Source organism: Morus notabilis, unplaced genomic scaffold (genome assembly GCF_000414095.1).
Source record: "Morus notabilis unplaced genomic scaffold, ASM41409v2 Scaffold1448, whole genome shotgun sequence".
Lineage (NCBI taxonomy): Eukaryota > Viridiplantae > Streptophyta > Magnoliopsida > Rosales > Moraceae > Morus > Morus notabilis.
The window spans coordinates 107,782-120,270 of record NW_010367097.1 but is presented as its reverse complement, the minus strand read 5'-3'; the positions used below and the strand labels follow the sequence as shown (position 1 = coordinate 120,270).

Genomic DNA, 12,489 nt, shown 5'->3' with positions numbered 1-12,489 from the left:
TATTTGTTATTAAATTGACCCACAATGTTGGAAGTTAAAAGTTAGAAGACATCATATACCACTTTAGGATACTACTGTATATCTCTTCAGGAGCAGTGTACTGTGCAGCATAAAAATAAAATGAGCATATGGAAGCTCACCGTGTATAACTAAGCAGTAGAAAAATCAAAGCAGCAGCTCTTAAATAAAACAAAATGTTCCTCAATCTGAATTCTGTTTCCAAACAAAGTTAAAGATGCTGGAACATTAAAATACAAACTGAATACCACGACGGAATTAAGAAGATTTCGAACTTCGCTTCCTCATGAGAAGATGCAAGAGACATGTGACTCACAACTTTATCGAAAAATCCCTGCAAATCTCCTCCCAAAGAAACATCTAAAACGTCATCAATATCTTTCCTGCATAAACCAACAACCCTTATCATTTAACTCGTAATATTTGAGCATACACAAACCGGTTTGCTCTCAACAACTTCTCTGCCTTGGAATTCCTCCGACTTCACGTAATATTTGGTAATTCGTGTCAGCAATTTCGATGAGTTAAAGTCGTGTTGTCGCATCTTAAAACCGAATTACCGCTCCTAGGGGCTCTATGTCCCCGACAAAGATACAAAGATGAATGCTTCCAGTTTCCGTTAGTGGTATAAATTATTTAACAAGTCATTGCTAGAGCAATCCCTTTTTTGATTCATAAATTACTAGATTTATCTTATGCCAAAACTATAAATGACGTGACATAGTAGACTTATTTGAAACAGTGTTGATCAAGAATCAAGATATTCTTTTGTACGTAAATGTGCATTACCGGATAAAAAACTCTTATAAACTCAGATAAATTAAGAGATGAAAATCGAGAGCTTAGCACTAGCCAATTATCAGCACTCTAAGCTTAAAAAGAAGCTATCGTATGCTATACTTGAACATATCATGGTGTAAGCAAAAAATCAACACCAAAAATAAATAAAAGGAATGCCATTTTATCAAGCAATTGTAAGCTGTGACTACTCCACAGGTAATTTATGTTTTTCTTCCCATTCTATTTAAGTATTCCATAAGTTGGAATTCGTGTTAGTTAATCGAGGCCGGATGGGTTGGGTGACTTACTTGGTCAGTTGGTGTTCGCCCCATGTGTGGATAGTTAGGGTGCTGCTGTCCTTCTGAATTCCATTGCTCTCCACGGGAGAAGTTTTGACCTTGACTATACCCAGGAGGAGGAGAACTTTGCCCATGGCCAGAACTAGAAGTTGTTCCTTGCCCAACAGAACCAGAGTCGGCTCCCCCTTGCGCATGAAACCCCTGGCCTTGATATCCATCCGCTCCTGGTCCATCGTTCCTGTAGCCTTCCCTAAAACCACCTTGTTGCCTGGGACTAGGAGGTGCAAAGTTCCTCTGATCTGACTGCCCCCATTGCCTCTGTTCTTGAGTCCGTTGATTGTAGTTTCCTTGCTGGTAAGGATTCCCACCGCCGGGAGAGGGAGCATTCGTCGGCATAGTATCTCTTCTTTCTCCCTGTCCAGGGAAACCATAATTCTCTTGGGATGGATAGTTTTGTGTGGGTCCATGGTTCCTTCCAGTGGCACCTCCTCCTCCTTGCATAGGACCCTGCTGATGACCGTACATGGGATTGCCCTGCTGCTGATTCGGTATCCGTCCTCCTTGCATAGGCCCCTGGTGACCATACGAGGGATTCCCTTGCTCATTTGGCATCGGCCCTCCTTGATAACCATATGGAGGATTTCTCTGCTGCTGATATGGTGGTGCCGGTTCTCCTCCTTGTCGATTATATCTTGGTTGGTCCATGGGCCTGCTGTTGCGATCACGATATCTTCCCGTCTGCCTCCCATACTGAATTGGGGGCGGTCTTGGTATGATTGTTCCGTTAATGTATTTATCCCCTGATAGATAATTGCAAGTATTAAGTCTTTGAGTCAAAAACAGACTTAGAACATGAAATTGATAATAGAATCCGTCAATAGCAACTGAGCATTAGTAAAAAAGTAATGACTATAAATAAGCAGAAGATATGTATTATGTCATAGGTTGAAATACCTCCATACTCCTTGTTTTGGGGATCGATATAAGAATCCGGGAGTACAAAAATAACTCCAGGTAGACCTGTTCAAGAAAAGCAAAGCAAAGCAAAATATTTATTATCCTATGATCCTATCAGCATAACTAATATATATATATATATATATATATATATATGTAATGCCAGCAAAAAGCATAGAAGTAAAAAAGTACCGTGGAATTTCTCAGACTCTTCTTCGGTCATAACAGCTTGGAAGCCAATGTAAGTGGTTGTGCTACAAGCATACATTTTCTGTTTTGCCTCTTCCACACTAAAAAGAAAAATAATAATTACTAATCATACTTTTGTAGGATGAAATACTTAATAATCCAGGCAAAGAATAAAAATAAAAATAAAAAAGAAAGCAATAATATTTGTTTTGAGAGTGGACCTGATGTTCAAGCCCCTGGCACAGGTCTCCTCGTAGGTCCGGACCATCTCCTCGGGAGAGGGCTTGGGGTCCTTGGGGAAATCCATGACGATAAGCCAGTGGTTGTAATCGCAGCCCTCGAACAGAATTGTGTCCGGCCCAATCTCCTCTCCCTCACCGCCTCCGTACGCCGCTCCTCGGAATGATGATGAGAACAGGGAAGGAGAGGACGATCGGAAGGCGCGCGAGTGGAGGAGCAGTGACCATTTCTTCTCGTGCGACGGCGACTGCGCGTGGAAGAATTGAGGAGGGATTGCCGATGACCCTGAAGAAATTGAATTTGTGGGATTGGCCGCGAGAAAGCGGTAGAGCTTGGAGACGGTGCGGCTCAGAGTGCGGCGAGTGCTCAGCGCCATGGCAGGCTGGCTGCAGTTGGAATTTGGGATTTGGCAGCAACCAAATTTAGGGTTTTGCTGAGATTTTAGGGTACCCGCTACCAGTGAGGACGAAAAAGGCACCGTCAAATATTTTGCTGCTTATTTAATAATACTAGTTTAGCTTACTGTGCGAGTATTGAGTTCTAATAAAAATTTGGTGGCATTTGTTTTATGGGTTTAAATTTATAATTTTTTTTATAATAATTTTAAATTTTTAAAGAAAAAATTAAAAATTATTTATTTAAACTTATAAATTATAGAGATGATTAAATTGATGAACAATAGTTATATGTCCACTCTTTCATATATTTAGGATTTAAGATTTCGGAATAGAATTTAGGATGGGATTTGAAATTTAATGAGATACCGAAAACGAAATAAAAAAATTGAGTTAAAAAGGGGAAAGAAGCACAAAAAAAAAAACCAAAAACAAAGGAAAACAAAACAAAGTAAAAAAAAAAAAAAAAAAAAAAAAAAAAAAAAAAAAAAAAAAAAAAAAAAAAAAAAAAACAGAGAGAGAGAGAGAGAGAACAAGCACCAGTGCGTTTTAGACTACTAAAGTTGAATAGTAGTTAATTAAGGAAATTTATGTTAACAAGTATTGTTGTGATTATAAGAGCTTGATCAATACATGTCCATCGCGTCTCTCTGCTAGCTTGTATATTTTTTTAATACGATACGATGTATTTTTTACATATTAATAACTTATGTTGTTTTTTCAATTGGTTATAAATCGGATGTAATTAATTCATGAGTGATTTATCAGTTGAATTAATTGTTTAAATTAATTCAAGATAAATTGGTTAAATTAATAAAGTGTTGAAATTAATTCAAGAATTATTTATCGGTTGAATTAATTGTGTAAATTAATTTAAGAAAATTATTTGAATTAATATTTTTTTTTTATTTGATATGAGCATATAAATATATAATTCTTTTAATCATGTAATTTCTACATTGGATTATTTGAATTAAAAATTGAATTATATATACAACTCTCGGGTTCGAATAAAGAAATAAAATTGGGCTGGAATACTGGGCCCAGTTAACCGGTGGGCTACGTCAGGTTAACCGGACAGTGTTACGCTGTATTGACAGGTTACGTCATCCGGTTAGCTGGATGAAACTCCGATTTTAGGCTGACACGCAATGACTTCAAACCTAAAATCTCCGAAAGTGTTTGACTTAACCAAGTACTCCGAAGACTCACCTTTTCGGGGTTCTCATTGTGTGTCAGACCTTTATCGGAGATTGTTTGTACGAGAATGACCAAGCAACTATGGTACTTACTCTGACAATATATTGCTCTGATACCAGGTTGCTCCGAATATGCACGAGTGCTCCGAATAGACGACCTGATACGAAGAAGAGCTGGGAAAGCATGCCTAACACGGGGAGTGCTCTGAGAAGCATGTCTAATTGGGAGAAAAGCCTCTGAATGAGTCAAAACTAATGGATTTCTCAGGCCTTTGAGATGGATAAAATTTCTAAAGGACTGGGCTTGATTTTTGAGCCTTTCAATGGCTGAAATAAAGGATTTTAGGCTTCCATATACAAGGGGAATGTTTTTTTGGGTTGAATCCTTCATTACCGATTCATACTTAATTTGACTAAGTCTGAAAAATCCTTAAAGCAAGTTTCAAATTGGGTCAAATTAAGGATAAATGGGTCTATGTGATCACTTATGGCCCACCAAACCACAATCTATGAGAGTTCTCCAAGCGTGAATTGAGTCTACGAAGCAAGCTCAATTATATCGCGGGGTGCAAAGCATTGGGCTTGAACCCATAAGGGCCTGATATGAAATCAGGTATCAACACTAATATCAGGTTGCAGTTCATAAGTAAGTATGTGTACATCATTCAGGAACAAAGTAAGGTGAGGCCTAGGGGAACGATTGAGGGGCAGCTGCCATCACTGGGCCCATAAGCTCTTTTATATTTTACCTCTCATTCAAAAGCTTTTACATATTTTCCTTAATATGTTTTTCCTGAAACTGTTTTAATTACAAGATTTACATGGTATTTTAAAAAAAAAAAAAACATTTAAACTATACCTTAACTTTTTTATTTTTTCAGTACTCTCATTTCAAATTTAAAATCTCTAGTCAATCAAAAATAAACTATACTATAATATAAATTCACAAATTTTCAACTCTAAACATTAAAAAATTAATATTAAACACCATTACAAGTTTAGTTTATTTAAAAAAGTAAATATACAAATAGTTTGTACTTCGCCCTCTGGAAAGAAGGCCTGCATACCTTGGAGAAGCAAAGTAGAGGTTAAATGCGTTAAAACTCCCCATATATATGAATAACGTACGTTGTTATGAAAATATTAAATAGCTTTGTTCCGTTGAGTAAAAGCGTTCGTCATGTAGACTTTCTCTGCTCTAAACATGAATTAAAACTGTATGAGAGAGGAGAGAGAGAGTTGGTGGGAAAAGGGAGAATTAACAGAGAAGAAGAAATTTTGGGAGGAGCTTGGAGAGGAGGGACAAAAGGCATGTAATTAAGGAATGGAAAAAGATGTAACTCTGATGATCTACTGCTTCCGTAAAGGCAAAGGCTTCTTCATTTGTTGGAAAGCGTGCGTGCCACACCAAACTCCAACCAGAGAGAGAGAGAGAGAGAGGGAAGATGTATGTGTATGAATATGAAGAATGGTCAAGTTTGATTTGAGGAGGAGGATCAGTCAAGTCATAAGTCATAATTAAGTAGTCATGACATTACTATGTACTACAACGACTGTGTGTGTGTGAGTCAAAATCATCAAAGATTCTTAAATTTTTTTTCCTCTATTTAGAAATAGTGCATGTTTTGAGAGTTACATCAAATTTAAGTCCTAAACTAAAAAATTGAGAAGAGAACAAAAATAAGATTACCAAACGTATTTCTAAACATAAAATTTGGTTTAAAAAACTATTTAAAACGGGACAATAAGATACTAATATTTAATCTCTTTATTGAACAAAAAGACTTATTAACTTTGAGCGTATAATATTCTTTTAATCGTCTAAAGACTAACTTCCGATGGTTAGAGATTAAATTGTTTAGCTTAGAGACTTTAAGTTTGATACTGTACAAAATTCATGAATATTTAGTACTGTTTACATCTCACGTCCAAAATTCATGTCTAATGCTGCAATAGGATATATTATATGGATGAATTGAATACTGAATAGTATTAGGGTGTCATAATTCTTGTGTTGGCACTGTCCAATTAATGCAAAAGGATGGCCTTTGATGTTAGTAGCAAGTACCAATAAAACATATATATACACATACAAAATATATGAATTAGTAAAATAAATAGCAAATATTTAAATGGAATGGGGATCCCAACGTCCCACTGCTCAGAGGGACAACTTGAAATAAATGCAATTCCTTATTCCTATAATTATTTATTTATTGTCAATCTTTTTTTTTTAATTTTTTTTTTTCAAGTCTGTAGCCTCTGGAAGGCGTGCTTCTGTCGGGATATCCCACTACCTTTTAAGATTCATCTTCTTTTCTTTTTATTTTTTTGTTTAAATTTTTGTCAATTCTTTCGCTGATTCCTAAATGCTTGCTAATTAAATCTATTATTTTAGAGCTAATCAGCTTCAGAAGCAACAGTAACGGTCTCCAAGTTGACTTGTTAATTAGTCTTTTCAACACTTTCGGTCAAATTCCAGCTCACAAAAATAATTTCGTTAGTTTCGTTGTTGATCCCTTATCTGAGAATTCATTTAAAAGGAAAAAAAAAAAAAAAAAAAAAACACTCCTTCGAATCACTTTTTTTAAACTAAAAAAAAATTAACGAAAATTAAGAAGAAAACTAATTAATAGAGAAATTACAGAACTTCTGCAGTAGTTCATAGACAGAGAGCACGCGTGGACCAAATATATATTTTGAGAGCAGTTGTTCTCAATGATCTCAAATTAAGTCGTACGCTGATATTTTCTTCGATATATGTTCTTTTCTTCTTAATTGCTTTCTGTAATTCCTAACTAATATAATTCCCTTCCATTAAGCAGTACTTAATTAATATGATAAAAAAAGTGATTGCACATCGTGACATGTTGTGTTTGCTAAGCACATATACATGTGTATAATAAATTGCTGTACTTATATGTAGTACGTATTTGGTAACAATCACATCGCCATACATGAAAATGAAAGGCCGCTAGATTAGATATATATATACACACACACATATATACATATACATATGTATGTATATTTAATGTGCTAATAGTAAATTTAACATTAATTGATTGTTATTAGTTTATATATTTACTTTTTTTATTAATTATTGCAACATTTTATATTTTTAAATTATTTTTAAGAATTTACTTTTACAATTTTCAATTACAACTCCGAAAACTTATACATCGTCATTCCAAACCATAAATTAATTAGTTAATATTTATTTATATATAAAATCCTCCAATAACATCTAGTTAGTCATATATTACGTATACGGTATATTATAATTCTGTAGACGTCGGATAAAAAATATAAACTTATGCAGCACAATATTGTATTTTCATAATTAGTTCTGGTAATCATCTTTGTAAAGCTAGTCATGCACGTACGCGTTGAAATCTCAATCCCATAATAGTATCGTTTCATTAACAGATGCACATTTATATATCAAATATAATTATATATGATGGATAGACACATAATATATATAATATACATAGTCATGCATAAATCAATACGTATTGTACGCGCATATATATAATATGCCGTGTATGTGCGTGAGCAGTACTATTAGCACCCTCCCAAGTCCCATGGCTGGCTATAGCTGAATATGGATGCCATGGATATATGGTTGATAAATATGAGAGAGAAAGAGAAAGAGAAAGAGGAGAGAGAAGAATACAATATCACTGGCAAATGCAATTAAAGGCAAAACCATCATTGCGCAAGTACGTCATCATTGCCTATTGAATTCGCCATTCAAATCCAAATCCCCAAAAAGTCTTTTTGCTTTTTCTTTTTTCATTAATTTTCACTATTTGCTCTCTCAGATGATTTGACTACGTTTTCTTTTCATTTTGAACCCAAATAACGACAAGTAACGAATATGAGTTTTTTTTTCCCCTTTTTCTTTTCATCTTTTAACTTCTCCATTCCCTCGCATTGCATTGAATATGTATATATATTAAGCAGCTAGTAATTGATTATACATATTAATTATTAATTAGCTAGTGTCTCAATTAATATGTTATGCGTGTGGTCTAATTTCTCTCTCTTCCATCTTTTCTGTGTATATATGTATATATAGGATAGGATCTCTCTCTCTATATATATACATATATATATATATATATGCGCGAGTTTGTGTTTGCATTGTATAGATAGGATAGGATAGGATCTCTCTATATGTATGTATGTATGTATTGTGTGTTTGCATTGGATTTTGAGTTACTTATATCCTATAATATTGTAGAGGGATGTAGAATAGTAATGAGAGAGAGAGAGAGAGAGAGAGAGAGAGAGTATTAAATGCATGGGCTTGACATTTCCTCTGCAAACGGCCTTTCATGCTTTTCATTCTGCCAAACAGACGACACCAGTCATGAAGAGATATTGACTTTAAATTTCCCAAAATCTCATTTATTCCCACCACCCACCAAAGTAGCTAACCCATTCACTTATTAATTAATTTCCATAGCATATTCTCTCTCTCTCTTTTTTTATAATTTTATTTTAGTTTATGAATATAATATAATAATAATATTTTATTTCTGTCTCATTCCATTGTCTTCTGCTTTTGTTTCAGAAATATGCCTTATACCTGCGGCCCTTAACTATTTTACCTAGCTCTCTCCTATGTGCACCACATATTAATGATCATGTCTCAAACATGCATGCATGTATATATGTATCATGTTTATATATACATATATATGTATGTATAATTAGCTAATTCATTACTTATTCTTTTTGCTTGATCTGTCCAAACAATGAGATGACGAACACCTTCAGAAATACTACTGTACACAAATCAAACAACCATGAGAAAAGGAAAAAAAAAAACAAAACAAAACACAAAGAGGGTAAACATATTGCATATATTAAATTTCAAGTAGTTGAAATACTTAAATTCTCATTTAACAGGAGTCTACTACACACACATACGTGTACTTACGTATGTAGGTATGTATGTATGTATGTATCAATGTATGTATGCATGCATGCATGCATGTATTATTGTGAATATATATAGTTTTGTTCTCCTAGCCAGGTAATTTTGAGTCCGTTAGTGTTTTACCTTCGAATTTGCAAATTGTTGTTTGACAATGCATCGCTTTTTATATGGTTGGAGAGAAAATATCATGCAAATTGATATAATATGCCAGCCAGGAGCATAGGAAGAGTATTAACTTCAACTGAAAATTTGTTGTTTTCGTAGAAAAGCAATGGTTAAGTGATGTATATTATATAATAGAGAGACAACCATGTGACAAAAATGTACTCGCATTTTTGGTTGGACATGGCACCATCGCAAATGCATGCCTTGAATTCTCACCAAATTAGGGATTTGGAACAAACCATTAATAGGAACGTACAATACAAGAGATACATACATACACACACACGCGCGCGCATATATATACATCTTAAATTCCATGAATTGTCACCAAAGCATTTGGTACATAGTATTAAGACCAAAAAAACCGAAAAAGGCTTCCTAGGGAATATTTCTACGACATCCGGGTTTTGTTTATTGATTAGTACCCGTTCTTACAAATCCGAAATTCATGAACCAATTAAGTACTAATAAATGATCTCATATGAAAATTATGCACATTGAATTATGGAAATTTGGTGAATACAATTTTAGCTTTAATATCCCAATTATGCTTGGACGTTACTACGTACATAATTGTTATGCGATAATGATCTAAAAAGTATCCGTGTTATATTAATTAATAAAATTATATGGACACATTTTCTCACATGATTGTCTACAATTGTAAAGAAGAAAAATATATATATATATATATAATATATAACAGATTGGATGCTTCAACTATTTGCAAATAGAAAAGTGCAGAAAAATAAGGCCGGGTTGTCTGGATGTAAAAACTGTGTTTTGTTGTGCATCGTAAAGAAAAAAAAAACAAAAGAAAAGAAAAGAAAAGAAAAGAAAAGTTTGAAATAAGCGGTGTACAAAACAAATGCAGACCCACAGTGTTCCTAAGGATCAGGGATAACCCCAATTAACTGACCCCTCTCAACTGTGAGACTGCAAATTCAATATCAACTACGTACACTTTTGGCAACTTTCCCTTTCTTATTCTTCTTCTTTTTCCTTTTTCCTTTTCCTCATCCTTTTTAGTTCCATGATCAACAATTTAAATAGCTAGCTAGAGATAGTTAAATATTGGTTTAGAAACTTAAAAAAAAAATTAAAAAAAAAACCCGACATATATTAATATATGTATGGGGAATATTAATGTGGATATAACAAAATTGTCAATGAAACTCATCATCACGTATTAGATCATCATAAGACAGAACCTAAGATTAAATACCAATATTTCTCTCGATCGCTCTTCGCACACACACATACACCACATGACTACTCTCTCTTTCTCGCCAGCAGAGCTTCTGTCTCTCTCTGTTAATATTTCTGAATCAGAGAGTCGCTTTCCCCTGCAGATCAAACAGTGAATGTGCCTGAAACCCCTGCAATGCAGTGCAGAAACACATATTATATACATACATACATATATATATACTTATATATATATATATATATATTAGGCACAAAAGGTCAACAAAGATATATTGCCATTGGGTTGATCATGATTCTTATACAGCAGTGACACAACAAAATTAAACCACTAATTATATGTTATTATTAACTAGATAAAAAAAAAAAATATATATATATATATATAGCTCTAGGATATACTAATTACTATCGCACATGATTGTAAATATATAGTAAGACAGTATTACATATGTCGAAACTTGTTCAAAATGCAATCGTGTGAATTCCTAAGGCTGCATGCATGCAATAGGCAATAGTGCGAGTGTGTGGTTATAAAAATATATAAAAGAAAATACCACAAATAACTCCTAGTTTCTCATAGCCTATACATGGTTATCACTCAACAGCGCATGCATATGTAAATTATATCTCATGACTGTATCATATATAAATCGTCTTTCTTATCATGGTTATTTTCTTATTTAGCTGAAAGTTCCCGTTACATTATATGCAGTGGTACGGCAGAAATGATCAAAGTTTTTCACACCCCGGTTAATTTTCTGAAAGAAAACCCTAACTCGAGCAATCAGACAATCAGATTGAGCTAGTTTAAAATCCCTTACTAACTATAATATATACTACTATATATGCTTAATTAATTCATATATATATATATATACCTATATTTATGGTGTGATGAAAAGAAATTAGGCCCTAAGAAGGATCAATGGTAGTCCGGCGGTCGTCCCCAGCAGCCGCCCTCGATTGCTGAAACTGACTGAGCTGCCCAATGCTTGCTGCCGCAGAGAAAAGCCCGCTGGCCGCGTCGTAGTTTGCGGTGGCGGCATCAAAAGTACTCCTAATCATTTGCTGTGCCGCCGCCGCTGCTGCAGCCTGATCCCGCGGGAAGAATTGGTAGTGGGCCCCACCGTGGTGGTGGTGGTAGTGGCCGTGGTGGTCCCGAGCAGCGGAAGCTCCTCCGCCGCCGCCACCGATGAGATTGATGCCAACATTCTGATGGTGGTGGTGAGCAGTAACAAGGCCAAGGCTTTGGTACTTGGAGAGTTCGGACTTGGCGCAGGTGAGGTCCATCTGGAGCTGGCGAAGTTGGTGCTGGAGGAGTGAGATGACGCCGACGCAGCCGTAGACAGGATCTCGGAGGCGCATGTCGGCCTCGTAGGCAAGGGAATTCACGGCGTCCTCACGCTGATGGGGGTGCAGCTCGTTCAGCAACTTCGTCACGTTGCTGGCTCCGAACACTTTGTGCACGTTCGCAAACTTCTGCGGCTGATCCGGCGGAAAGTATGGCGCGAACACGCACTCCGGCTGACACTTCCGCCGCAGAAACTTGCACGCCGCGCACGGTGAATTTGACGACGATGATGCCATCATTAAATTGATCTTTCTAGTACTCTTTATGTTTATCTTGTTGTTGCTAGCTTCACTCACTCCTTTTTCTGCGCATTAATATTCAAATGTAGATACAAGTTAATGAAGGTAAAAAAAAATTTTTTAAAAGATATACAACAATATTATCAGTATCTTTATATAGAGAAAAAGCGTTTGATGTGATAGCACCATGAAAATTAAAACTACAGTTTATAGCAAAACTACAACCCCCACAAGGAAAAAATAAATAAATAAAAAAGAAGTTGTTCGAAAATGAAATATTCCAGACAACACATCCACACACAATCGAATATTTGTATTTTTAGTAATTAAGATCTTCTACGAATGCGATGGATATCGTTAAAACTGGAAAGTCCCCACACACACACACACACACACAAATATATCATAGTGTATTCTCCTTTAATTAGTTTATGGAAGAGCAAAATTTGAAAATTTTTTGTATATATACATCTGTCCCTCTATATATAGCTCCAAAA

At 35.1% G+C, this 12,489-nt stretch overlaps 2 protein-coding genes across 2 annotated transcripts; both read right to left on the bottom strand.

Annotated features, from left to right (window-relative positions):
- Nucleotides 1-310: 310 nt before the first annotated feature.
- On the bottom strand, nucleotides 311-2,982 carry LOC21387275 (multiple organellar RNA editing factor 1, mitochondrial). The gene is made up of 5 exons (XM_010111846.2): nucleotides 2,465-2,982; nucleotides 2,247-2,344; nucleotides 2,052-2,117; nucleotides 1,107-1,897; nucleotides 311-401 (listed from the first exon to the last, which is right to left on the bottom strand). Exons 1-5 carry the CDS (start codon nucleotides 2,857-2,859, stop codon nucleotides 390-392), a joined length of 1,362 nt encoding a protein of 453 aa, XP_010110148.2. The 5' UTR covers nucleotides 2,860-2,982; the 3' UTR covers nucleotides 311-389.
- Nucleotides 2,983-10,334: 7,352 nt separating this feature from the next.
- Nucleotides 10,335-12,019, bottom strand: LOC21387274 (LOB domain-containing protein 6). Its single transcript, XM_010111845.2, has 2 exons — nucleotides 11,281-12,019; nucleotides 10,335-10,572 (listed from the first exon to the last, which is right to left on the bottom strand). The coding sequence occupies exon 1, from the start codon at nucleotides 11,990-11,992 to the stop codon at nucleotides 11,315-11,317; it is 678 nt and encodes a 225-aa protein (XP_010110147.2). The 5' UTR covers nucleotides 11,993-12,019; the 3' UTR covers nucleotides 10,335-10,572; nucleotides 11,281-11,314.
- Nucleotides 12,020-12,489: the final 470 nt, after the last annotated feature.

What these genes read in the sequence shown, in the direction of transcription:
- LOC21387274 (XM_010111845.2), bottom strand. Translation starts at nt 11,992, where the DNA reads ATGATGGCATCATCGTCGTCAAATTCACCGTGCGCGGCGTGCAAGTTT.
- LOC21387275 (XM_010111846.2), bottom strand. Translation starts at nt 2,859, where the DNA reads ATGGCGCTGAGCACTCGCCGCACTCTGAGCCGCACCGTCTCCAAGCTC. An exon ending in GCCAGGGGCTTGAACATCAG is followed by an intron (nt 2,345 to 2,464) that starts GTCCACTCTCAA and finishes TTTTCTTTTTAG; the next exon opens with TGTGGAAGAGGCAAAACAGA. An exon ending in AGAGTCTGAGAAATTCCACG is followed by an intron (nt 2,118 to 2,246) that starts GTACTTTTTTAC and finishes TTTCTTGAACAG; the next exon opens with GTCTACCTGGAGTTATTTTT.